The 27,157-nt window shown below is 50.6% G+C and overlaps 2 protein-coding genes across 3 annotated transcripts in view; one reads left to right on the top strand and one right to left on the bottom strand.

Moving 5' to 3' along the window:
- The window catches only part of NHSL3 (NHS like 3), a 34,607-nt gene extending 21,851 nt beyond the window's left edge, over positions 1 to 12,756 (top strand). The window contains 8 exon segments of the mRNA XM_007979554.3: positions 5,822 to 5,992; positions 6,097 to 6,152; positions 6,709 to 6,832; positions 7,413 to 7,526; positions 7,617 to 8,272; positions 8,274 to 8,411; positions 8,413 to 10,180; positions 10,628 to 12,756. Coding sequence (XP_007977745.3) covers positions 5,822 to 5,992; positions 6,097 to 6,152; positions 6,709 to 6,832; positions 7,413 to 7,526; positions 7,617 to 8,272; positions 8,274 to 8,411; positions 8,413 to 10,180; positions 10,628 to 10,650 — 3,050 coding nt within the window. The 3' untranslated portion in view covers positions 10,651 to 12,756.
- A 263-nt stretch (positions 12,757 to 13,019) lies between these two features.
- The window catches only part of YARS1 (tyrosyl-tRNA synthetase 1), a 43,892-nt gene continuing 29,754 nt past the window's right edge, over positions 13,020 to 27,157 (bottom strand). For both annotated transcript variants that reach the window (XM_007979540.3, XM_073007539.1), the window contains exons 7-13: positions 24,547 to 24,682; positions 23,975 to 24,060; positions 19,711 to 19,846; positions 18,308 to 18,405; positions 17,236 to 17,429; positions 16,526 to 16,667; positions 13,020 to 13,866 (exon numbers count right to left, since the gene is read on the bottom strand). In XM_007979540.3, coding sequence (XP_007977731.1) covers positions 13,756 to 13,866; positions 16,526 to 16,667; positions 17,236 to 17,429; positions 18,308 to 18,405; positions 19,711 to 19,846; positions 23,975 to 24,060; positions 24,547 to 24,682 — 903 coding nt within the window. In that variant the 3' untranslated portion in view covers positions 13,020 to 13,755. The remainder of the gene's footprint in view (positions 13,867 to 16,525; positions 16,668 to 17,235; positions 17,430 to 18,307; positions 18,406 to 19,710; positions 19,847 to 23,974; positions 24,061 to 24,546; positions 24,683 to 27,157) is intronic.

The following is a 27,157-nucleotide window of genomic DNA, read 5'->3' as shown; positions in this document are numbered from 1 at the left end:
TCGAACTCTTGATCTCAGGTGATCTATCCGCCTCAGCCTCCCAAAGTGCTAGGATTACAGGTGTGAGCCACAGTGCTAGCCCAGATTTTTTTTTTTTTTTTTTTTTTTTTTTTGAGATGGAGTCTCGCTCTGACCCAGGCTGGAGTGCAATGGTGTGATCTCAGCTTACTGCAACTTCTGCCTCCTGGGTTTAAGCAATTCTGTCACCTCTGCCTCCTGAGTAGCTGAGACTATAGGTACACACCGCCACCACACCCAGCTCATTTTTGTGTTTTTAGTAGAGACGGGGTTTCACCATGTTGGTCAGGCTGGTCTTAAACTCCTGACCTTAAGTGATCCACCTGCCTCAGCCTCCCAAAGTGCTGGGTTACAGACGTGAGCTACCGTGCATGGCCGGAATGTTATTGTTATTATTATTTTTTGAGATGGAGTCTCGCTCTGTCGCCCAGGCTGGAGTGCAGTGGCTGGATCTCAGCTCACTGCAAGCTCCACCTCCCGGGTTTACGCCATTCTCCTGCCTCAGCCTCCTGAGTAACTGGGACTACAGGCACCCGCCACCACGCCCGGCTAGTTTTTTGTATTTTTTTAGTAGAGACAGGGTTTTACCGTGTTAGCCAGGATGGTCTCGATCTCCCGACCTCGTGATCCACCCGTCTTGGCCTCCCAAAGTGCTGGGACTACAGGCTTGAGCTGCTGCGCCCGGCCTGGAATATTTTTTAAGTGTCACTACCCAGCTGAAACCCTCAAGGTCTATGGGGCCTAGCCTGACCTGGCACCTGCTCTCCTCTGATTCTGTCTCCTACCATTCTTTCCATTGCTCAATCCTCCAGCCATACTGGCCTCCTCTGTCTTCCCTGAAACCCACCACTCCTGCCTCAAGGCCTTTCCACTTGCTGTAGCCTGTCTAGAAGACTCTCCCCCAGGTACCTGCCCTGACTGACTCCTCAGTATTCAAGTCTCAGTTCCAATGTCCTTTTCTGTTTATTTTATTGTATTTATTTATTTTTGAGACAGAGTCTCACTCTTGCCCAGACTGCAGTGCAGTGGCGGGATCTTGGCTTACTGCAACCTCTGCCTCCTGGGTTCAAGTGATTCTCCTGCCTCAGCCTCCTGAGTAGCTGGAATTACAGGTGTGCACCACCACACCCGGCTAATTTTTTTGTCCTTTTAGTAGAGACAGGGTTTCACCATGTTGGCCAGGCTGGTCTCAAATTCCTGAGCTCAGTTGATCTGCCCGCCTCGGCCTCCCACAGTGCTGGGATTACAGGCGTGAGCCACCACACCTGGCCAATTTTATTTTTTTTGTTGTTGTTGTTGAGAGGGAACCTCGCTCTGTCGCCCAGGCTCCATTGAGTGCAGTGGTGCGATCTCAGCTCACTGCAAGCTCCGCCTCCCGGGTTCACACCATTCTCCTGTCTCAGCCTCCTGAGTAGCTGGGACTACAGGCGCCTAGCACCACGCCCGGCTAATATTTTTGTATTTTAGTAGAGACGGGGTTTCACCATATTAGCGAGGATGGTCTGGACCTCCTGACCTCGTGATCCGCCTGCCTGGGCCTCCCAAAGTGCTGGGATTACAGGCGTGAGCCACCGCGCCCGGCCTGATTTTATTTTTTAAAGATGCCTGTCACCAAGGCTGGAGTGCAGTGGCTGGAACATGGCTCACTGCAGCCTCAACCTCCTAGGCTTAAGCAATCCTCCTGTCTTAGCCTCACAATAGCTGGGACCCCAGGTGTGTGTCACCATGCCTGGGTAATTTTCGAAGTTTTTTGTAGAGATGGGATCTTGCCTTGTTGCCCAGGTTGATCCTGAATTCCTGACCACAAGCCATCTTCCTGCCTCCCATAGTGCTGGGATTACAGGTGTGAGCCACTGTGCCCAGCCTATTCTTTTCTTAGAGGGACTTTTCTTGACAACCTAACTAAACCACTCTCCCCTCCGGCCCCACCAAACCTTCCTGTCACGGCTCTGGAGTCTTCACTTCCCAAAATTACATTGTTAGTTTACCTCATCCATGTATTCATCAAATATTTTTTGAAGTCAACTCATAACATGTTCCATGGCCGGGCGTGGTGGCTCAAGCCTGTAATCCCAGCACTTTGGGAGGCCGAGACGGGCGGATCACAAGGTCAGAAGATCAAGACCATCCTGGCTAACACAGTGAAACCCCGTCTCTACTAAAAAATACAAAAAACTAGCCAGAAGAGGTGGCGGGCACCTGTAGTCCCAGCTACTCGGGAGGCTGAGGCAGGAGAATGGCGTAAACCCGGGACGCAGAGCTTGCGGTCAGCTAAGATCCGGCCACTGCACTCCAGCCTGGGCGACAGAGCAAGACTCCGTCTCAAAAAACAACAACAACAACAAAAAATAAAACCTGTTCCAGGCACTGATTTTGACTCTGGGGATAAACTGGTGAGCAAGATAAAGTTCTTCTCCATTAACTATAGTCCCTAGTACTAGGTTAATACATGTTTGCTAATCAAATGAATGGATACAACCATCTTTTTTTTTTTTTTTTTTTTTTCCTGAGATGGAGTCTCGCTCTGTCATTCAGGCTGGTGTGCAATGGTGGGATCTTGGCTCACTGCAACTTCCGGCTCCCGGGTTCAAGAGATTCTCCTGCCTCAGCCTCCCGAGTAGCTGAGATTACAGGCATGCACCACCACACCAAGCTAATTTTTAATTTTAATTTTAATAGAGACAAGGTTTCACCATGTTGGCAAGGCTGATCTCGAACTCCTGACCTCAAGTGATCTGCCCGCCTTGGCCTCCCAAAGTGCTGGGATTACAGGTGTGAGCCACAGCAATCTTAAAAAGAGGAGTTATTGGCCTTGTTTTCATATGAGGTCATGACTTGTGTGATGGAGCTGGATTTGAACCTGGACCTGACTTCCTTCCCAGTACTTCTCCACCTCACCTCCAGTTTACTGCCTTCACTCATAGGCTGTTTCTTGGCTAATTCTGTTCTCCCTGCCTGGTGATCCAGGACAGAATCACTGACAGAGTGGGGCCAATGTGAAGAATTCCAGGCTAGGGGAGAAGGAGGTCTGCTTTGAAGTCCAGCCTCTGCAAGATTAAGTGTGATCTTGGAGAGTTCACTGTGTTTCTCTGGGCTTCTGATGTCACATTGCCAAAGTAGGAAGAAAGTCCTGTGGAAAGTGTGGGGCTGAACATATGTATGAGGGGCTGTACCTCCAGCCACTGTGGTTCTGCTCTGGGCATCTCCCTGGCTTCCCAGGACTGTGTCCTGGGACTGACCCCTGCCCCTCTGGGGGCCTCTGCCCACAGCCTTGCCATCCCACTAGCAGCTCTGGGCTCCTGCCTGGCTGCTACAGGCTCTGAGCTCTTTCCCCAGGGAATTACTCTAGCCAGCCAGGAGGCTTACAGGTGGGCACTCTGCCAAGTCTAGTCTGGTGGCCCCTCCACCTACCATCTGGCAGCTGGGACCCCTGCCTTAACTCTGGACTTGGGGGCAGGGTGAGTGATCCGCTACTGGATTGAGTATCTTCGGTTCTCCTAATCATACTCTACTGGAGCAGAACACCCACGGACTTCTGGCCGCAGTTTCCTTTCTGTGCCTCTGCACCCCATTTGAGGGGCGGGGTCGGCAGATGGGCGGGATCAGTGGCGAAGGTGGGAGGAGGACCTGGAGAGCAGCCCCTCCCCCTCCTCTGCCTGGAGCCGGCGCTCTGCGGCTGGGCGGGAGGGCTCACATCCCCATAGTGCTGGGTTACAGTGAAGGCACGCCCCGCGCTCTGCTCTGGAGACGCTGGGTGGGATAGGGAACATCCCGAGTGGCGCCCGCAGTCATGGTGGTGTTCGTGGGCCGCCACCTCCCGGCGCTCCTAGGGCTGTTTAAGAAGAAGGGTGAGTGGGTGTGGCTTGGGGGGAGGGGAGGGATTCTCGATGCCTCCTTTTGCCAGACCCTTATGTAGAATGGGGGAATCAAGACTGGGCAAGAGTAATGGGGTGGGGGCTGGGGGCTGATAATGAGGTCAGAATCTCCCGTCCGGCTGTGCTTTTGTCCAGCCGCTTTGTTGCTGCCTTTGTCTGGGCCCTGCTTGTGGCTTGGGAGGATGGATCCAGGTGTCTCTGACCTTGAAGCCTGCAGCCCTCCCGCTAGACTTGCCTTCCTGCCGGGGTACCCACACTTTACTGGGTACAGCCTCCCAGTCAAGATGTACTAGCCTTTTCTAGTGTGCTGGGGAGGACGGGACGTGGACAGCCCAGAAGAGAGGAGAGTAGTACCACTGCAAGTTGGGGAGCCTGCTCAGTGAAATCTTGTTTAGAGGCCTGGGAATGGAGAAGTTTTGGAGGGAGGGGCCTGTTCCTCCTTCCTTCTCCTAGGAATTGGGCTTTCAGTCCTGGATTAAGACATAGGGATCAGAGTTTATTGGACTTTTGAGGGTTGGGGGCCCCCAGTCTGAGTGTGATCCATGAGTCCCCTCTGGAAACCTGGAGTTGAGTCCAGGGTCTGACTCCTATTGCTGGGTGACCCTAGGCAAGGCCTTGCCCCTTTGAACCACTTCCCCACTGGCAAAATCTGGGGATCTAGGACACTGCTCTGGTCAGATCTGTTGGGGGCCTCCTAGCTCTGACCTGTGGGATTTCTGCAGACTCCCTGGGGCAGGAGCTGTGGCTGTTGATGAATGGGCTGAGGGAGGATGAAAGGCAGGTTTCTAAACTGAGGACCCTGCTCCTGGGGCATGGCCCTTTAAAGGGCTTGTTTTGTTCCTGTCGCTTTATAAGGTGCTACCAAGGTCACATGACCCTTCCAGTGCTTTTGCTTATGTTGTGGGTTTCATTTAAAGGGGGGCTGGGGCTGCAAAGTGCTGACACAGCCCCCCATCCCCAGGATTAGATGGCCAGCCCCTCCACAGGCGGGGCTTGTAACAGGATCCTTTGTAATGGATCCCTGGCTCCTCTGCAGCAGGGGCCAGGGCCAGGGCCAGGGCCTCCAGGAGAGGGGGATACCTGGGACTATTTCCCCAAGAGAGACTGGAGCTCCCTTGGGCGGGTGGAGGGGCCTGGGTCTTTCTTCTCCCCTCCCCTGCCCATCTTTCCACTAAGGGGCAGATACATGGGTGAGTAGGGGACCCAGGAAGTTATCTCCCTGGTCTGCATCCCCCCTAGGATTTTCTGGGAATCTGGTTGTAACTCATGCCAGCTCTCTCTCCCTCCTGATTTCCCATGGTGTCTTCTTCCTGGACCTGGGTCAAGCGGTGGCATGAAAAGGGTGGTTTGTTTTCCTGTGAAGTGGGGTTTTGGGTATGGAGGTGAGAGCAATGTATTTGCTATGGGCTGTGTGTATACTCGGGATGTCTTTTGTGGGGCCCTGAGTGATGTGTGAGTACACAGTCGTGTATATACTTGGTTACTGTTTGTGTATATATAGAGCAGGGACTGTGGGTGTTGTGTTTATGTGTGGGCTGCGTGTGCTCAGTGTGCGTACCTACGTGTGTTTATACTCAGATGCCCTTTGTTTATATACATGAACGACGTCTGTGGGTGCTGTGTACATACACAGTAGACCTGTGTACCTGTGTGCCCTGTGTGTGGTGCCTTATATGGGGCCCTTTGTGTGGTATGGGTACTTAGATTTATGTACACTTGGGTGTAGTTTGTGTATATGGGGGCTGTGTGTGTTGAGTGTTTACTGCAGAACTGTGGGTTATGTGTCCAGACTGGGGGAAGGGGGCATTGCTTGTATATGCAAGGGCTGTGTGCAGTCTGGGGACCATGGGTGCCCTTGCCATGGTACCTGTGCACCTGCAGGGCCCAGATGCCTTTGCCTCATTTCCCTTCCTCCTCCCTCCCACTAGGCTCTGCCAAGGCTGAGAATGACAAACGTCTAAGTGTAGGGCCCAGCCAGGGGCCAGGGTCTGTAGTGGATGAGCACCAGGACAACGTCTTCTTCCCCAGTGGGCGACCCCCACACCTGGAAGAGCTGCACACTCAGGCCCAGGAGGGGCTCCGCTCCCTACAACACCAAGGTAACCTTCCTCTCCACTCCACTCCCCTCTCCTCCCTCCAGTGCTGCATTGTCAGCTCTCAAGGTCGGGGGCCTAACTCAACAAACCCTTCTGGTGTCTTCCAGAGAAACAGAAACTGAACAAGGGCGGCTGGGACCATGGAGACACCCAGAGTATCCAGGTGAGCCCTGTCTCCAACTCAGTCCTGACTCTTCTCTAGCTGCTTGACCCCTGGCAAGGATATCTTGGAACATTTCTGGGTCTCAGTTTCTTTCCTCTATCACAAAAGGCTACACTAAATGACCCCTGAGGGCCAGTCCAGGGTTTCTCAGTGCTAGGTGATGCTGGAGGGGATCTGTGACTCAAAAGTTCGAGTGGGAGGCTAGACATGGTGACTCACACCTGTAACCCCAGCACTTTGGGACACCAAGGTGGGTGGATCACTTGAGGTCAGGAGTTCGAGACCAGCCTGGCCAAAATGGTGAAACCCTGTCTCTACCCAAAATACAAAAATTAGCCCGGCATGGTGGGAGGTACCTATAATCCCAGCTGCTTGAGAGGCTGAGGCAGGATAATCGCTTGAACTCAGGAGGCGGAGGTTGCGGTGAGCCAAGATTTCGCTACTGCACTCCAGCCTGGGCGACAGATTCGTCTCAAAAATAAAAAAAGTTCCACTGGGGAGCCTTGAGGAGGCAGCCCCACCCAGATCAGGGCCTGATCTCCTTCTACCCTGATAGTCCTCACGGACGGGGCCGGATGAAGACAACATCTCCTTCTGCAGCCAGACCACCTCCTATGTGGCTGAGAGCTCCACAGCAGAGGACGCGCTGTCCATCCGCTCGGAGATGATCCAGCGCAAAGGTGGATTCACGGGCAGGGGAGAGGGACGGGGGGCACCACTGGGTCCCAGCATCTGTAGCTTCTTTTCCTCCTTATCCAGTGTTTCGCCAGGCTCTCTGATTCAATGAATTCGGGAAACACGGTACCCTGTGTCCTCTTGCACATTCATGATATACACTAACTATAAAGCAGTTTAAGAGTTAGAAAATCTTAACTGTTGGAGGCCTGGTGTAACTACATGCCAGCTGTGTGACCTTGGGAAAACCCTTAACCTCTCTGAACTTCTGTTTGATATTCTCTAAAAATGAGGATAAGTACCTTATTGGAATGAATGCCAAATGTTTAGCATGCTGACTAACACATAATAATATGTTTACTAAATAATAAGCTATCACTAAAGGGAAATTACCATCGTTGACTTAGTAGCCTTCCAGACGTCTTACAGAAAAGAAGCCTCTAGCTTTGTTTTACCTAGCCTTGCCCATACCTACTTGACTGCGGAAACCATTTCTCGCAGAGCTCTTACTACAAAAGTAGTGCCCTGCAGAATGTGCCCTGAGTCCTTTGCTGTAACAGTTTTTCTCCCCCGACCGGCCCCCAGGCTCCACCTTCCGACCCCATGACTCATTTCCCAAATCTGGAAAGTCAGGGCGGCGTCGGCGGGAGCGGCGGAGCACTGTGCTGGGACTCCCGCAGCATGTGCAGAAGGAGCTTGGTGAGGCCTGGTTTAGGAGGGCAGTGGTGGTGGGTGGGGAGCCTTGGTCATCCCTCTCTGCTGACCCCACCTCCTCCCTGTCCCTTCCAGGCCTGCGGAACGAGCGTGAGGCACCAGGCACGCCCCGGGCTCCTGGTGCACTGGATGCTGTACGCATCCCCACAGTGGACGGCCGCCCCCGAGGCACCTCAGGGATGGGGGCCCGGGTGTCCCTGCAGGCGCTGGAGGCAGAGGCGGAGGCTGGTGCTGAGACAGAGGCCATGCTGCAGCGCCACATTGACCGTGTCTACCGGGATGACACCTTTGTTGGCCGGTCCACGGGCGCCCGGCCCCCACCACTGACCCGGCCCATGTCCTTAGCAGTGCCTGGATTGACAGGAGGGGCAGGGCCTGCAGAGTCCCTGAGCCCGGCCATGTCCATCTCCCCCCAGGCCACCTATCTGTCGAAGTTGATTCCACATGCTGTGCTGCCGCCCACAGTGGATGTGGTGGCCCTGGGCCGCTGCAGCCTGCGCACACTAAGCCGCTGCAGCCTGCACTCGGCCAGCCCAGCCTCAGTCCGCTCGCTGGGACGCTTCTCCTCGGTCTCCAGCCCACAGCCCCGCAGCCGCCACCCGTCCTCCTCCAGTGACACCTGGAGCCACTCTCAATCCTCCGACACCATTGTGTCTGACGGTTCCACCCTCTCCTCTAAGGGTGGCTCTGAGGGCCAGCCGGAGGGCTCTATGGCTAGCAATAGCATGGCACCCCCCTCCCCAGGGAGGCAGTGGGAGGGGCTCCCCCAGTGGGGGCAGCACCGCTGAGGCCTCAGACACACTCAGCATTCGGAGCAGTGGGCAGTTGTCTGGCCGGAGTGTGTCCCTACGTAAGCTGAAGCGGCCTCCACCCCCCTCCCCGCCGGACCCACTCCCTCCATCAGCGGGGCTTAGCAGTGCCTGATGGGCCCTTAGGGTTGCCCCCTAAGCCTGAGCGTAAGCAGCAGCCCCAGCCACCTCGGCCACCCACCACTGGTGGCTCAGAAGGGGCGGGGGCAGCACCCTGTCCACCCAACCCAGCAAACAACTGGGTACCTGGCTTGTCTCCGGGTGGCTCCCAGCGCCCCCCACGCTCCCCAGAACGGACGCTTTCACCTTCCAGTGGATACTCGAGCCAAAGTGGTACTCCCACCCTCCCTCCCAAGGTCCTGGCAGGTCCCCCTGCTTCCCCAGGCAAGGCCCAGCCCCCTAAACCAGAGCGTGTCACGTCCCTTCGCTCCCCTGGGGCCTCCGTCTCCTCTTCCCTCACGTCTCTATGTTCCTCCTCCTCTGACCCAGCCCCCTCAGACCGCTCTGGGCCACAGATGTTGACCCCCCTGGGTGACAGGTTTGTCATACCTCCTCACCCCAAGGTGCCTGCCCCCTTCTCTCCACCTCCCTCCAAGCCCAAGAGCCCTAACCCAGCTGCCTCTGCTCCAGCTGCCCCTGCTATGGTTCCTGGGCCTGTTTCTACCACTGATGCCAGTCCCCAGTCCCCTCCCACTTCCCAGACAACCTTGACCCCACTGCAGGAGTCTCCTGTCATCTCCAAAGACCAGTCACCCCCACCATCCCCACCCCCATCTTATCATCCACCCCCACCACCCACTAAGAAGCCAGAGGTGGTTGTGGAGGCACCATCTGCCCCAGAGACTGCTGAGGAGCCCCTCCAAGATCCCAACTGGCCCCCACCCCCACCCCCTGCCCCTGAGGAGCAGGACCTGTCCATGGCTGACTTCCCCCCACCTGAGGAGGCCTTTTTCTCTGTGGCCAGCCCTGAGCCTGCAGGCCTTTCAGGCTCCCCAGAGCTTGTCAGCTCCCCGGCTGCTTCGTCCTCCTCAGCTACTGCTTCGCAGAGTCAGCCCCAGGGTAGCCCAGACCCTCCTCCAGCTCCGCCAGCCCCAGCTCCTGCTAGTTCTGCCCCAGGGCATGTGGCCAGGCTCCCTCAGAAGGAACCGGTGGGCTGCAGCAAAGGCGGTGGGCCTCCCAGGGAGGACGTAGGTGCGCCCCTGGTCACGCCTTCGCTCCTGCAGATGGTGCGGCTGCGCTCTGTGGGTGCTCCAGCAGGGGCTTCCACCCCAGCACTGGGGCCATTGGCCCCCCAGAAACCACTACGAAGGGCCCTGTCAGGGCGGGCCAGCCCAGTGCCTGCCCCCTCCACAGGGCTCCATGCTGCCGTCCGACTCAAGGCCTGCAGCCTGGCCACCAACGAAGGCCTCTCAAGTGCCCAGCCCAACGGACCGCCTGAGGCAGAACCACGGCCTCCCCAGTCCCCTGCCTCGACGGCCAGCTTCATCTTCTCCAAGGGCACTAGGAAGCTGCAGCTGGAGCGGCCCATGTTCCCTGAGACCCAGGCTGACCTCCAGCGGAATCTGGTGGCAGAACTCCGGAGCATCTCAGAGCAGCGGCCACCCCAGGCCCCAAAGAAGTCACCTAAGGCTCCCCCGCCTGTGGCCCGCAAGCCATCTGTGGGAGTCCCCCCACCCGCCTCCCCCAGTTACCCTCGAGCTGAACCCCTTACTGCTCCTCCCACCAATGGGCTCCCTCACACCCAGGACAGGACTAAGGGGGAGCTGGCGGAAAATGGAGGTGTCGTGCAGCTGGTGGGTCCAGAGGAGAAGATGGGCCTCCCGGGCTCAGGTACAGTGGGCAGTGCTAGGGTGGGGTCCCATTGCTGATGATAGGAAGTGGGAATCTGAAGTCCCGTCATGGGGTATTTGCTCTTGGATCTTTAATTTTATGGTCTGAGAATGCCTGGGAAGGGCAAGCTATCACCCTTGCTGGGCCCCAGAGGAGGAGAATGGTGTGTGAGTGTCAGGCCTACTGTGTCTGAATTCCAAGGTTCAATAGCCAAATTCCTGGCTAATTTTGTATCTTTCCCTGCCCTTCCTAGCTACATTGTAAAGTGTGGGCCAGTGACACCTACATTATAGTGTCTGAACATTTGTAGGGTGTCCAGCCCAGTGCTGCAGGCATAGTAAGTCAAAGGGGTAACAAGGTTGGGTGAGGGTATGCCTTGTTGGGCTCTTAGTGCCAGAACTAAGCCAGGAGGCCCCTTGCTAAGTGTCCCTTCTTTTTCTCCCCTAGACTTACAGAAAGAGCTGGCCTGACCACCAGGCACCTCACTGGCACTGCTGACCCATCCCAGAAACACAATCTCAGGGACCCGAGCAGCTCCAAGGACGAGAGGATACAGCAGACACAACCTAATAGAGAGGGCGCCTGCAGCCTTAACCTCCATGGCCTTCGATATTTATGCAAGCCTGGTGTTGCTCCTGTCCTCCGAACCATTCCGCGCTCATGCCTTTTCCCGAATGGGGTCACCTCCGGCAGTTGCCGCTTCAGTCTTGGCCTTAGCCTCATCTTGAAGGAGGTAGCTGGCGGGAGAGGGTGGCTGCGCCCCCTGCTGGCCCTGAAGCCGCAGAGTTGGGAGCAGGACACCTCATCTGAGTTTCTTTTTTTTTCATGTCCAAACCATGCACACACTATAGTCCAGAATCAAAGCACTTTTGAAAAGTGGCTGCATGGCCATCCTCCAGGGCCCAGGAAGTTGCATTCCAAGGGCCTGTTTACATGGCAGCAGAATCCATCCCCAGCAGCCAGCCCATAGCTTGAGACCAGTCTGTGCCCTCCTGCCCAATCCAGTTTACTCCTTCTCTTGCTTGGTTCCTGGAGGTGGCCAAGTTATTTTGTTCCCACAGGCTTCTCTAGGCTGGGGGCAGGGGTGGGGCTGTGGAATTCCAAAGCACAAAAGGTGCAGAGAGGATTAGCCTTCCTGTGCCTCAACTCACCAACCACCCTCCTGCCTTCCAGTTCTGCCAGGTGCTCCATGCTGGGGACAAGTAGGAGACTGCCAGGGCCCAAAGAGATGGGTGAGCAGAAGAGCAGTAGAGTCATCTCGGGGCACTTGGCAGTGTCAAGCACCTGCCCCTTGCCTCCTTGACCACACTGGGGTGGGTGGGCACCCAGCACTTCAGAGGCAGGAGCCTTTGGGCTGAGCAAGCACCGAGGAGGTGGATGGAAGGGAGCATCTGGAGGGGGAGAGCTTCCTTGAGCAGTAGGCCCAGGCCTGGCCCTCCACACTTCATTCTCTGACCTTTCTCTCTACTCGTGTCGGTGGATGTCCTTTCTGCAGCTGCTTTTCAGCACAGGTGGTTCCACTGGGAGGAGCTAATGCCGAGTGACAAGGATGGGAAGCCACAGGTGCATACTCAAGTCTTCCCTAGTCGGTGAGGGACATCTAGTGCTCCTAGGGCAGGCTGGGTCGTGGTCCCCTAGGTATCAGCCTTTCTTACTGCACTCTCCTCCAGGAATGTTAACCTTTCTATTTTCAGCCTGTGCCACCTGTCTAGGCAAGCTGGCTTCCCCACTGGCCCCTGTGGGTCCATAGCAGCGTGGCTGCCCCCCAGGGCCACCCCTTCCTTCTTGATCCTCTTTCCTCAACAGTGACTTGGGCTTGAGTCTGGCAAGGAACCTTGCTTTTAGCTTCACCACTAAACAGAGAGGTTGACATGACCTCCCCGCCCCCTCACCAAGGCTGGGAACAGAGGGGATGTGGTGAGAGCCAGGTTCTCCTCTGGCCCTCTCCAGGGTGTTTTCCGCTGGTCACTACCATCTTCTCCTCGTAGCTAATCAATCAATATTCTTCCCTTGCCTGTGGGCAGTGGAGAGTGCTGCTGGGTGTACGCTGCACCTGCCCACTGAGTTAGTAAAGAGGATAATCGGTGAGCACTGTTCTGCTCAGAGCTCCTGATCTACCCCACCCCCTAGGATCCAGGACTGGGTCAAAGCTGCATGAAACCAGGCCCTGGCAGCAGCAACCTGGGAATGGCTGGAGGTGGGAGGGAGCCTGACTTCTCTTTCCCTCTGCTTCCTCCAACGTTACTGGAACTCTTCATCCTGTTAGATCTTCTGAGCTTGTTTCCCTGCTGGGTAGGACAGAGGACACAAGGAGAAGGGAGGGTCTAGAAGAGGCAACCCTTCTTTGTCCTCTGAGGTAAATGAGCTTGACCTAGAACAAATGGAGAGACCAAAAGCCTCTGATTTTTAATTTCCATAAAATGTTAGAAGTATATATATACATATATATATTTCTTTAAATTTTTGAGTCTTTGATATGTCTAAAAAAATCCATTCCCTCTGCCCTGAAGCCTGAGTGAGACACATGAAAAAAACTGTGTTTCACTTAAAGGGGTTAATTAAATGATTGAAACTTGGCTGTGCCTATTGCTTCTTAATGCGGGGGGGACAGGACAGTGGCCTGGGCCCACATTTAGAAGGGAAAATGTTTTGCCTGCTGCACACATTGGACCCAAGTATGGGCCTCTTCTGCCTAGTACTGCCAAAGGGACTGTCAAGGTCCATCTTATACCCCCCACCCCCCCATTACAGGGTAAAGGAACCCCAGACTAGGTGAGGGGCCATCAGCTGCCTCACACTTGTGTTCTCTCCTGAGATGGTACAGCTTACATCCAGACACCCTTGTTCAGACATTTTATTTGAATTTATGACAATGATGGGGATTGAACTGAGATGCCTTATGGAGAAGTACCCCACCCTCTCTGAAGACAGAATCACTCCCTGCCATTCATTCTGCCTGATGCTAACACGCAGCTGGTTTAGGGAATGTCCCAGGCTAGCTGGATCAAGGGAAATTCCAAGAGCCCTGGGGCAGGCCCTGCCCCCCAGTGCCAAGCCTCAGTGTAAGCAGACGTTGGGAAAGCTGCCAACCACTTGGTAGACCACTAGGTTCTCTGTTTTCCCTTCCCTTTCCTTTTCAAATCCCACAGTTTCCTGTTGGGGAGAAGCTGTAATTAGCCCAGTCCAGGTACTAGATCCCAGCTAGAGGCACAGCTGCTGGGATAACTCCAAGAAAACCTGGGCACCAGTATTTTTCCAATTACAAGGACTGTGGCATAGATTTTTAAGTGAGTTATACTGAAACCAGATTTCTCCAGCTGCCAAGGGAAGAAGGTAGGGCTGGACTCCCTGCTGCGGCCCAGCCCTTGTTAGGGGTCGGTCTCTCACTGTAGCCAGACAGGATGATCCTGGGTTCCGGGGAGGGTGAGCTGCCCATTGCTGATTTCTGCACCGAATAAAGAGTCCAAACCCGCTGCTTCCATGTCCTAAGAGATGGGCAGATGGGTGATGGATGGAGCAGACTGCAGAGAGCAGATGACACGGTGGTGGAAGAAGGGAGGAAGATGCTGGGCTGGCTAGCTAATGTTCCCCCCTTTCAGCGATTTACAGGAAATGGACCCCAGCTTGGTCATGAAGTTGGTTTGCTTCCACTGTGCGATGCACTCCTCAGAAATTTTAAAGTCAGCCTGGACAAGATAGATAAAAATGATTTTAATGATGGTGGTGGGACTGCAAGAAAACCCTTTTTTTTTTTTTTTTTTTTGAGGCAGAGTTTTGCTCTTATTGCCCAGGCTGGAGTGCAATGGCATGATCTCGGCTCACCACAACCTCTGCCTCCCAGGTTCAAGTGATTCTCCTGCCTCAACCTCCTGAGTAGCTGGCACTACAGGCAGACACCACCACACCCAGCTAATTTTGTATTTTTACTAGACATGGGGTTTCTCCATGTTGGTCAGGCTGGTCTTGAACTCCCGACCTCAGGTGATCCACCTGCCTTGGCCTCCCAAAGTGCTGGGATTACAGGCGTGAGCCACCGCGCCCAGCCTGAAAACTCTCTTATATACCAGTAGGGTAAGCTGGCTCAGCTTTTCTAAGAGATGTTTGTCAAAAGCTTTCACATTCATCTTTTGACTCAAGTAAGTTCATTTTAGGGAGTTAGTTTAAGAAAATAAACCTAAGTGCAAAGGCCTATGCACCAAGACATCTGTCACAGTCACATCATTCTAACAGTGAAAAACAGAACAACCTCAATGTCTAGTAAGAGTTTAGATTTTGATAATTATGGTAGAATACTATACAGTGCAACCCCTCGATTTTTTTTTTTTTTTTTTTTTTTGAGATGGAGTTTTGCTCCTATTGCCCAGGCTGGAGTGCAATAGCATGATCTCGGCTCACCACAACCTCTACTTCCCAGGTTCAAGCGATTCTCCTGCCTAAGCCTCCTAAGTAGCTGGGATTACAGGCATATGCCACCATGCCTGGCTAATTTTGTATTTTTAGTAGAGATGGAGTTTCTCCATGTTGGTCAGGTTGGTCTCGAACTCCCGCCCTCAGGCGATCTGCCTTCCTCAGCCTCCCAAAGTGCTAGGATTAGAGGCGTGAAAGAAATCATGGCCAGGAGGCTCGGCGCAGTGGCTCATGCCTGTAATCCCAGCGCTTTGGGAGGCCCAGGTGGGTGGATCACGAGGTCAGGAACTTGAAACCAGCCTGGCCAACATGATGAAACCCCATCTCTACTAAAAATACAAAAATCAGCTGGATGTGGTGGCAGGCACCTGTAATCCCAGCTACTTAGGAGGCTGAGGCAGGAGAATTGCTTGAACCTGGGAGGCGGAGGTTGCAGTGAGCTGAGATTGTGCCACTGCACTCCAGTTTGGGCGACAGAGCAAGACTCCATCTAGGAAAAATAAATAAATAAAATAAAATAAAAATCATGGCCAGGTACAGTAGCTCATGCCTATAATTCCAGTGCTTTGCAAGGCTGAGGCGGGAGAATCACTTGAGTCCAGGAGGTTTACAGGCTTGAGGTTACAGGGAGCTATGATGGTACCACTGTAATCCAGCTTGGGTGAGAGTGAGACCCTGTTTCTAATTAATAAACAGCATTTAGTATGACAAACTGTAAACGTATTATCACTCCAAGCATAGCAAAAGACCAGAAGGAAATAATCACTAATGACATTCTTTAGTATCTCTAGGTGGCAGGACTAGGATATTGTGGTTTTTCTGTTTGTTTTTCTCCTATATTTTAGATGTTTTCTACCATGAAAATTTATTTTATAGCCAGAAAAAAGAGATTCACAAAGTCAGCCTAGAAAACCAGGAAAGGAGGGAGTAGGCAAAGCAAATGGCCTCGTGCAAGAGGATGGAGAGTAGAAACGACTCTCAGTGTCCTCCAGAAGTACTTACCTATCTCACTGAAGAAACACGGTATTAACTAGAAAGAGTCACCCATAAGTGTTAGTTCCATGAGGAGAGTCAACTCCTACTGCTTTATTCATTGAGGTAGGCCAAGCACCCAGAATACTGCCTGACACCTACATTATGGACTCGGTATTCGTTAAATGAATGAATGAATAAATTCAAGGATCACTGGGGCAGGCCAGATCTTCATTGTCCAGAAAGCAAGGAGACGACGAGTGCTCTAAACTCAAGGTGGGCAGGAGGGACCCTGGGAAGGTTTTGATCCAGGCCTTATCATTTCTTTTCTTTTTTTTTTTTTGAGACGGAGTTTCACTCTTGTTGCCCAGGCTGGAGTGCAATGGCATGATCTTGGCTCACTGCAACCTCTGCCTCCCAGGTTCAAGCAATTCTCCTGCCTCGGCCTCCGGAGTAACTGGGATTATAGGCGCCCACCACCAGGCCCGGCTAATTTTTTGTATTTTTAGTAGAGACAGGGTTTCACCACGTTGGCCAGGCTAGTCTTGAATTCCTGACCTCAGGTGATCTGCCTGCCTTGGCCTTCCAACGTGCTGGGATTATAGGAGTGAGCCACCGCACCTGGCCCTGCCCTCATTATTTCTGGTGACCCTATGTGGCCTTGTCAGGTAACCTGCCAGGTAAAATGGGGATAATCTCCTATCACAGACTGAAGATCAAATGAAGAAATGTCTGAAGTCCCTCACACAGGGCCTCAAATGATCTGTCGGAGATGTAATGCAAGGTCCTAAGACCCCCATGCTCCTCAGGCACCTTGAATTCAGAAAGATCTGGAAAGGAGGAGGAAGAGAGGGACTCAAATGCAGGAAGTCCCAACAGAGAGGGGCAGCTATGGCTTCAGTAACAGGACAGTCTGGAGACACAGTCCAGGCAGCCCAGCCAAGAAGAACAATTACAGCTTTTTACCTGCAACTTCTCGAAGACTTTCTTCTTGGGCTTGAGCTCCTCATCTGGTTGGCCCTTTTCATAGCCCTTCACAAACACGCGCTCACCAGGAGCAGAGCCTGCCGGAGGGTCCAGAGGTTCAACCTGGCGGTTTATCCCTTCTCTGGGAAGACACACAGGACAAGGGAAGGGTGAGGTTATGGATGGGTTCCAGTGACTGTGGAGGCCAAAGCAATCTGGGCCTTTACACAGGGGCCTGATGGGATTTAGGGCATCCTCAGTACCAGAGCCCCAGGAGGTCCTCTTATCTTGCTACATCTCTGCACATCACCAGGGTTAGATTAACCCAGGCTATACCAAAATTGTGTGTCAGGAGAGATACCAAAATCTGTGTTTCTAGGGGAGGAAGTATAAAATAACATAGCAAGGACTTTATATAGACATCAAAACTGGGATTTGAATCCCTGCACCACTCCTTACTAGTAGTAAGACTTGGACATGTACTGGTTTGAGCCCTCCATTTCTATTTTAACAAAATTAACTGTAGGTAAAATGCTTCATTCACAGTACTTGTACAGTAAGTCCTTCATGCATCAACTTTTGGCATCAGCGAGGAAGAGGCACGTGTTCTCACAGCTTCCACCTGGTGTGTGGAAGGACTTCATATGGGCTGATTCCCCACTCTTCCTGGCCTCCCCAGGTCCTGTGCCCCACCCCAAGTCCTCACTCACATAGAAGCACACAGAAGCATGCCTTGGGACTCGACTCCTCTCATCTTCTGGGGTTTCAGGTTGCAGAGCACCACTACCAGCCTGTCCTGAAGTTCCTCTTTGGGCACGAACTGTACCAGGCCGCTCACCACAGTCCGTGGTTCAGCTTCCCCCACGTCAATCTTCTCCACATATAGGCTGTCTGCATCTGGGTGCTGCCAGGGAGATGTCAGGAGGAAGAGCATCATTATCCATTAGAAAAGCAGCCTGGTGAACTCTTGGATTCCAGAAAGGAGCACCCACTCCTTACAGAGGCCCTGGAAGGACCCCCTAGAGCTAACTTTCTTTCTGGGTCCCAGACAGCAGACAGGAGAATGGGCTCTGAAGGTATATTCTGCTCTCAACCGAGGCCAGATTTGAGTAAAATGGACCTAGATGCTCGTGTTAAGAGGTGGAAGGATCTCTAATAGAGATTAAACGACCCAGACTGTCTAGATGGCTACCATTATGGTGCACGTGCTGCACCAGACAGGTCCTAGGTGGGCTGGGAGATGGGAGGGGGACAATTGCTGGCCTTGCCATCTGATGCAGGAGCACCAGAATTGATCTCAGGGTGGTTTTGGTGGCTGGGGTACACAGTGAGAAGCAAATCAATGCTGAAGGGAAAAAAAGCCCAGAACAATGGTCCCAGGCCACTGGGTGCATAACCTTCTGTCTCTGGGAAAAAGGAAGTCGTCTTCCCTCTACCACTTTCTGAAGGGGGCAAAGTGGCCCATCCAAGATGAGGCCTGTAGCTAGTCCAGGCAAGCTGATGGGGATCAGATGAGTCCATCAGACCAGATTTAACAGATAAACAAGTTCCCTCTGACTAACATCCGTCCCCCATGCCGAGTTCCTGGCTGTGTTTGGTTGCGTAATGTCCACAGGCAACAATCGCAACAGAAAGCCTGATGCCTGGAATTAGACACCTGCACTCTGACTTGCAATATGACCTCAGGATGTTACTTCCCATCTCCAGGCCACATTTCCTCCGGATGGAAACAGACAAACCTGACCCCATCTCCCTCTCTGAGATGTGGTGAAAAATGAGTACCTTCTCCACAGTGATGATTTTCCCCACACGGATATCCAGCCGGGATGGGATGACCTCCTCTGGTTCTGAATTCTTGGCAGGGCCTTTGGCCATTGGCTCTAGGAATGAGAAGAACCCCATGAGGTAGAATTCTTCCCTGTGGCAGATCAGCTGCTGATCCCACCACGTGAAGACACTGATATTAGGTAAGATTTAGTGTAGAATCCCCAGAGTCTACTGAGTTATAACTTCTTTAATACTGGGTTGGCAACCTTTCAGACATGACAAACCTGATTTTCATCTGTTCTCTCCCTCAATTATTAGACTAGAGGGGAGGGAGCAGTAGTAACTTTGCCTCCTTTAGGTATTTCCATTCATGCATTCTATATAGAATTTGCTGAGTCTTGGCCAGGTGTGGTGGCTCACACTTGTAATTCTAGCACTTTGGGAGGCCAAGGCGGGAGGATTGCTTAAGCCCAGGAGCTAAAGACCAGCCTGGGCAACAGAGCCAGACCGTCTCTTTTTGAAAAATTTAAAAAAAAAAAAAAAAAAAAAAAAAAAAAAATTTTACTCAGTTACTTAGTTTTTTTCTAGAAGGGTCGCATAAAGCTATCAATGCCAGTATCTCAGCATTTTGCATAAGTGGATGGCCAACTAAGAGCTAGGCCTATGCACATAGAAGGAAACTGGGAGAATCTAAAGATAAGCTTCTCTAAGCTCTGCAGGCTCTGCCCAACAGCTGTATAAGAGATTGTCGATACCCTATATACCAGTTGGGTATAATAGGTCTAACCTAATTTCTATCATTTTTCCTTTTTTGAGACATAGAGTCTCAAAACAGAGTCTCAACTCTGTTGCCCAGGGTGGAGTGCAGTGGTGCAATCATGGTTCAGTGCAGTGTCAACTTCCCCATGCTCAGGTGATCCTCTCACCTCAGCCTCCCAAGTAGCTGGGACTACAGGCATGTGCTACTATGCCCGGCTAATTTTTTTTTTTTTTGGGGGGGCGGGTAGAGACTGGGTTTTGATCTCTAACTTTTGGGCTCAAGTGATCCACCTGCCTCAGCCTTCCAAAGTGTTAAGATTACAGGTGTGAGCAACTGTGTCTGGCCCCAGTCACTATCTTTAATGAAGAGGCAGATAATGAAGAGGCAGATTTAGCCAACAGACTAGAAGAACCAAAGTATGCATCTTACACCAGCAGCTCTCAGCAATGCTGGTACAAAAGGATGTGATCACTTCCTGGTGTTCACCAAACCCAAATCAAAATGACTCAAGTTCCATTCTAGGAGCCAGTAGGACGTGACATTCCTGCACTCAGACCCCCTGGGTTGTTTTGCCTTCAACTGAAGACAGGCATTTTTCCAAGGCTCATTGACAAGTTCCCTCTCCTGATGACATCGGCCCCTTTCCGGCTGGCCTTACTCTGCTTCGAGGGATCTGGGTAGGCAGCGCTGGCCAGTTTCTTCAGGGCAGGGGTATTAAACTTTTCCCGGATTGGATCCAGCAACTTGTTCAGCGCGACTTCAACAGAATTCTTCAGGTCTCCAGGATGTACAACCTGCAGAATCAAACAAGACCTAGTGAGATAAGGTCTAGAACAGGGCACAGGACACCTGAATCCAAGAAAGTAGGATCAAGGGAGTTTTTCCCAACAGTCTTATTTGATCCTTGTGATAATCTTGTGAGGCAGGTAGAAGAGAGAAGGGAAAACACATTCAGAAAGACTAACGTGTCCGAAATCCAAGTCTTTTGATTCTGAAATCTATACTAACTTGAGGGTGTTTAGGAGCTGAATGTATTTGTTAGTCTAATTCTTCTAGTCCCTCCATTTATGCTTAGAGTAGGGTCACAGACCAAGTGGTATTTACAAGCAGAGAAACATTCACATAGGTAATCCAAGGCCTAAAGATAACCTGAGGGAGAGAGCTGAGTAAGAAGAAAGAGCAAGGGCTTTGGAGTTCGACAGACCCAGATTAGATTCCCAGCTAGCTGTGTGTGACTCCAAACTAGGCACATAACCCCTCTAAGCTTTGGCTGATTCTTTTTTTCTTTTCTTTTTGTAGAGACAGGATCTCGCTATGTTACCCAGGCTGGTCTTGAACTCCTGGGTTCAGGCAATCTGCCTGCCTCTGCCTCCCAAAGTGCTGGGATTACAGGCACGAGCCAATGCACTCGGCCAGTGTTGGCTTTGTTACTTATAAAGTGAGGCTAATAATAGCTGTATCTCACAGGATGGGGATGAGGGTTAAATCACTGAATGTGGGTGAAAATGATAACACTGCTGGTACATGGTAATAGTTCAGTAATTCCATTTTGTTCCTTGTGTCCTGTGACTGCCCTTTTTTTGAGTCTTGCTCCGTTGCCCAGGCTGGGGTGCAGTGGCGCAATTTCAACTCACTGCAACCTCCGCCTCCCGGGTTCAAGCGATTCTCCTGCCTCAGCCTCCTGAGTAGCTGGGACTACAGTCGCATGCAGCCATGCCGAGCTAATTTTTTGTATTTTAGTACAGACAGGGTTTCACCGTGTTGCCCAGACTGGTCTTGAACTCCTGACCTCGTGATCCACCTGCCTCAGCCCCCCAAAGTGCTGGGATTACAGGTGTGAGCCACCGTACTTGGTTGACTGCCTTTTTAATATCTCAAATCTGGTCTGAAAGAATCTTCTAGATATTCTGAGGGGACATCCCTTAGGAATGAACACTTTTAATACAACAATGCAAACATTTTTGTTTCTGATGCTACTTCTTCATTTCCTTGGGAATATTTAAGTTTAATAAAAAGCTCTAGGGCTGCCGCTGTCCAATATGGTGGTTACTAGCCTTGTGTGGGTATTTAAATGTAAACTGAAATTCCCTTCTTCAGCTGCGCCTGCCACATTGCAAGTGCTCAACAGCCACATGTGGCCTCTGTATCAGGCAGTACAGATAGGGCATATCCACCACCACAGAAAGTACTATTGGATAACGTGGCTGCAGGCCTTTTTTCTGAGGCATTTCATCTATTCCTAATTCCCACAAAAGACTTTTTTTCTGAGACATGGTCACGCTGTTACCCAGCTGGAGTGCAGTGATGCAATCATGGCTCACTGCAGCTTTGATCTCCTTCCTGGGCTCAAGCGATCCTCCCACCTCAGCCTTCCCAGTAGCTGTGACTATAGGCATGCGCCATCATGGCTGGCCAGTATTTTGATTTTTTTTTTTGTAGAGACAGAGTCTTACTATGTTGCCCAGGGTAGTCTTCAACTCCTGAGCTCAAGCCAATTCTCCTGCCTTGGCCTCCCAAAGTGCTGAGATTCACCGCACCTGGCATATATTAACATTTCTAACAGCCCCAATAAATTGATTGGACCTGAATTCAGAATCAATCACAACACCTCCCATTTCTTTTTTTTTTTTTTTTTTGAGACGGAGTCTTGCTCTGTCGCCCAGGCTGGAGTGCGGTGGCCAGATCTCAGCTCACTGCAAGCTCCACCTCCCGGGTTTACACCATTCTCCTGCCTCAGCCTCCCGAGTAGCTGGACTACAGGCGCCTGCCACCTCGCCTGGCTAGTTTTTTTTTGTTTGTTTTAGTAGAGACAGGGTTTCGCCATGTTAGCCAGGATGGTCTTGATCTCCTCACCTTGTGATCCGCCCGTCTCGGCCTCCCAAAGTGCTGGGATTACAGGCTTGAGCCACCGCGCCCGGCCAACACCTCCCATTTCATTCCCTATATATGGTATTATGTCTTCCCTTTGTGACCTGGCCCTGCCTCTCTATCCCACAATACCCCCCCTCACCTTTTAGACTCTAGTCAGATCAAACCACCTGCAATTCCTCATACATCATGCTGTTTCATCCTACCATGTCTTTGTACAATTTATTCCCTCACAGATTTCCTTGTGAACTCCTATTCCTCAAGCAAAATAGTGCTCGGATAGTGTCTCCTCCACAAGCTTTTCTAGAGAGTCAGTTAATCATTTCCTCCTATATTATTTCTGGTATATATATATATATATTCTTTTCATTATATATATTCACATGTAATATATATTTTCACACCTTATATTCACATATATACACACGTTAAAATATATATATATAGATACATATGTAAAATGCAGCCAATGAAATATTTACAAGTCTGCCTCTCCTACTGGACTGAGCTTTAGGAGGACTGAACCCTCTGTGTAATACTAGTCCCTAGCATAGTGCCTAACACATGGGCACCTAGTAAGTCTTTTGTTAAAGTGTCTGTTGAAATGAATAGGAGCCTCTATTCTGTCCTTTTATAATTATCTCTTATTTTTGAACCCTGATTTTGCACCTGTTCCTGAAATACTTCATCTTTGCTGAGTTCAGTCCCTTATTCCAGCCTGCTAAGTCCTTTGGAGAGTGATTAAAGCACCAGTATGTTAGCTTTGTACCATTTGCCCCTCGAATCTGGGAACCACCTGAATCCTCATCGAAGCCATTAACAAAATATGCAGCCCTGGAGAGCACAGACAGAGCCCTGGCTGGGCGCGGGGGCTCACACCTGTAATCCCAGCAATTTGGGAGGCCGAGGTGGGCAGATTACCTGAGGTCAGGAGTTCAAGACCAGTCCAGCCAATATGGTGAAACCCCATCTCTACTAAAAAATACAAAAATTAGCCGGTGTGGTGGCAGGCACCTGTAATCCCAAGTACTCGGGAGGCTCAGGCAGGAGAATCGCTTGAACCTGGGAGGCAGAGGTTGCAGTGAGCCAAGATTGTGCCACTGCACTCCAGCCTAGGCAACGGAGTGAGACTCCATCTCCAAAAAAAAAAAAACAACCCGCAAAAACACAGAAAAAAACCCCTGTAGCATATAACTACAAACTTGGCAGGCCGAGATGGAGAGGTCTGGCAGAGTTCCGTGGGGATTATCTTTCTTTCTTTTCTTTTTGAAACAGAGTTTCACTCCTGTTGCCCAGGCTGGAGTGCAATGGCATGATCTCAGCTCACCACAACCTCCGCCTCCCAGGTTCAAGCAATTCTCCTGCCTCAGCCTCCGGAGTAGCTGGGATTACAGACGCGCGCCACCATGCCTGGCTAATTTTTTGTATTTTTAGTAAAGACGGGGTTTCTCCATGTTAGGCTGGTCTTGAACTCCCGACCTTAGGTGATCCGCCCACCTCAGCCTCTCAAAGTGCTGGGATTATAGGCATGAGCCACTGTGCCCAGTACATTCTTTTCTTTTCTCTCTTTCTTTTTTTTTTTTTTTTTTAAGTATCTCATGTAATTTATTGAATATGGTACAGAAAGTGAAAAATAGAAAGGTTGAATGGTTGTATGGGTACTTGAAGAAGTACGGTTTCTACTGAATGAGTACTGCTTTTGTACATCCTAAAGGGACCACCCGTGTGCATAAAATTACAGACATTTACTGATGAAAAATGTTTCCTGAGAAGAGGTGAGAGAGAGTCCCTGCCAGGTAAGGCCTTAAAGGGCCCTGAGGGATAGAAATCCATCTGCATTAACGAAATTCCTAAATCAGAAAAGCTAACTGACAAGAAACTTTAACCAAAACTGCAGTTTTGAAGGAAAATAGACACTGGTGAGATTACCAAAAGTAGAGAAAAAATACCAGGCAGCTTACTTCTACACAGAACAAGTTGTTCTAAAGTTCTAACAGTCAGCAAAAAATAAAATACAGATCTTCAGGAAAGGATTCCTTTTCCTTTCATATTACCTCAGCAGCAAAGTCCTTTTCCAGGTCCGTGTAAGCTGTGTAGGTTTTGTTTCCACCCCATTTCTCATCTCGTAGGATCACAAACTCTGTAAGGAAAAGGATCCATGTCAGCAAACTCATTGACAGTGGCAGAATCGGCATTCCTAACCCACATGCATGACTATTTGTAGTTTTTGCCATATATTCTGAACTTTATGGTATGGTATTTTATTATTCTTAGATTGGATGAATGGCACTATTGTATACCCAGCTAGCATCTCAGCTGCTTCAGGGGAAGGCTTGTGGCTTATATCTGTTTTGTTGTATTCCTCTAGTTCAACATGTCTGCCCCTACCCTTACTTCTAACACCTCTGCCCACTCCAATATTCCCTCAGAACCTAGCCTGGTAACGAATATATGAACAATTAAATTACACCCCAACATCATTCATACTTTAATATATAAGAAATCAGAGCAGAGAATCAGGGCAGCCAGTCCCTGGAGGAACGGTCTGTGACAAATCACAAGTATGATCACAGCACGAATTTTTCTATTCTAGCTTGGCCTCTAGGAAGAAAACAGAGAGTGTTACCGGACTTAAGGGGAAAAAGGACATGCTTGATGAAGGACAGAACCCCATTGTTCTCCACATTTCCTGGCTCACAGAAGGCCTTCTTCAGTTTTTTCTTCACGTCCTCCTTCCGATCAAGGAGATCAATCTTGGACTCCTAGAAGTCATGGAAGGGAAAAGGACCTCTTGTGGTTGAAAATGAGAATATGCTCAACTGATATGAGCTAAATTTTGTTTTTTTCTTCTCTGTCGCCCAGGCTGGAGTGCAGTGGCACAATCCTGACTCACCGCAGCCTCAACCTCCTGGGCTCAAGAGATTCTCCCATCTCAGCGTCCTGGAAAGCTGGGACTACAGGAATGTGTCACCACGCTCAGTTAATTCTTCTATTTTTTGTAGAGACAGGGTTTCATCATGTGGCCCAGGCAGGTCTCAAACTTCTGGGCTCAAGCAATTCTCCTGCCTTGGCCTCCCAAAGTGATGGGATTAAGGGTGTGAGCCACTGTGCCCAGCTAAAAAAAATTTTTTTACAAAGATTTTAACATTAGGTGCTTGCAGATATTTTCCTGTGGACATGGTAAAAATAAATAAAAAAATATATATGTACATATTTTTGAGACGGAGTCTCACTCTGTCGCCCAGGCTGGAGTGCAGTGGTGTGATCTTTGCTCACTGCAAGCTCCGCCTCCTGGGTTCATGCCATTCTCCTGCCTCAGCCTCCTGAATAGCTGGGACTACAGGCGCCCATCACCACACTCAGCTAATTTTGTTTTTGCATTTTTAGTAGAGACGGGGTTTCACGGTGGTAGCCAGGATGGTCTCGATCTCCCGACCTAGTGATCCGCCCGCCTTGGTCTCTCAAAGTGCTGGGATTACAGGCGTAAGCCACCACGCCCCGGCAATAAAAATATTTTAACATTAGGCTGGGCACAGTGGCTCACGCCTGTAGTCTTATTACTTTGGGAGGCTGGAGGGACGCTTGAGCCCAGGAGTTCAAGACCAGCATGGGCAAGATAGTAAGACCTCATCTCTACTGAAAACAAAAAAATAGCTGGGTGTGGTGGTATGCACCTGTGGTCCCAGCTACTCGGGAGGCTGAGGCAGGAGGATCACTTGAGCCCAGGAGGTTGAAACTGCAAGGCATGATCATGCCACTACACTCCAGCCTGGGCAACAGAGTGAAAAACCACTCAAAATCCTGCCATCTAACAAATTAAACTATTTTATTTTTTGTGTTCTTCTCAGGCTGTTTATAGCACACAAAATTGTTATGAATTTGTAGTTGGAGAATAAATGTCTATCTTTTAAGTATTTCTGAGTGGCTACCTGGTCCTCCCTTATAATTTTTTTTTCTTTTGAGATGGTCTCGCTCTGTTGCTCAGGATGGAGTACAGTGGTGCACTTATAGTCAGTCCACTGTAACCTCAAACTCCTGCCATTAAGTGATCCTCTGACCTCAGCCTCATGAGGAGCTAGGACTACAGGTGTACACAACCATGCCTGGCTAATTTTTTTTTTTTTGAGACAGAGTTTTGCTTTTGTTGTCCAGGCTGGAGTGCAATGGCGTGATCTCTGCTCACCGCAACCTCCGCCTCCCGGGTTCAAGCGGTTCTCCTGCCTCAGCCTCCCAAGTAGCTGGGATTACAGGCATGTACCACCATGCCCGGCTAATTTTGTATTTTTAGTAGAGACGGAGTTTCTCCATGTTGGTCAGGCTGGTGTCAAACTCTCGACCTTAGGTGATCCACCTGCCTTGGTCTCCCAAAGTGCTGGGATTACAGGCGTGAGCCACTGTGCCTGGCATGCCTAGCAAATTTTTATTTTTGTTAAAATGGGGTCTCACTGTGTTGCCAAGGACAGTCTCAAACTCCTGGCCTCTAGCAATCCTCCTGCCTCAGCTTCCCAAAGTGTTGGGATTGATAGGATCTTACTTGCTTTGCCACCCAGGCTGGAGTGTGGTGGCATGATCATGGCCCACTGCAACCTTTGCCTCCCAGGCTCAAGTAGTCCTCCTACCTCAGTCTCCCATGTAGCTGGAACTATTGGTGCATGCCACCATGCCTAGCTAATTGTTAACATTTTTTGTAGTGATGGGGTTTTATCATGTTGCCAAGGCTGGTCTTGAACCCCTGGACTTGAGTTAGCTGCCTACTTTGGCTTCCCAAAGTGCTAGGATTACAGGTGTGAACCACAATGTATGGCCTACTTACAGTTTTTATGCTGTATTATATTCCCAATAATTAGTGGAAACATAATTTAACAAACTCCAAACTCTTAGATTCTATCCTAATTTTTACAAATTACATATAATGCTACATTGGACATCTTTGCAGAGTTTTTTTGCCTTCTCTAGATTCATTTCATTAAGCTGCCCAAAATTGCTAGGTTCAAAATTGGTTTTTGAAAAGTATCCTAATTAACACTGCTGTCAACAATGTGTGAGGCTACTGGTTCACAGCAATCAGCCACATTAGGTATTATATATTATCTACAGTCATTTTTCCTTTTTAGGTAATAGGCTTTGTTTCTTATTTGGAAAGAGTGAGTTCATGGTCATTTGAGTTCAGTGGTTACCAAATTCTAGCTCACATGTGACAGTATATGAATCACCTTTTACTGGGTTCCACCCAAACC

This window comes from Chlorocebus sabaeus, chromosome 20 (genome assembly GCF_047675955.1).
Source record: "Chlorocebus sabaeus isolate Y175 chromosome 20, mChlSab1.0.hap1, whole genome shotgun sequence".
NCBI classification, from domain to species: domain Eukaryota; kingdom Metazoa; phylum Chordata; class Mammalia; order Primates; family Cercopithecidae; genus Chlorocebus; species Chlorocebus sabaeus.
This window is presented reverse-complemented; position numbering and strand designations above follow the sequence as displayed.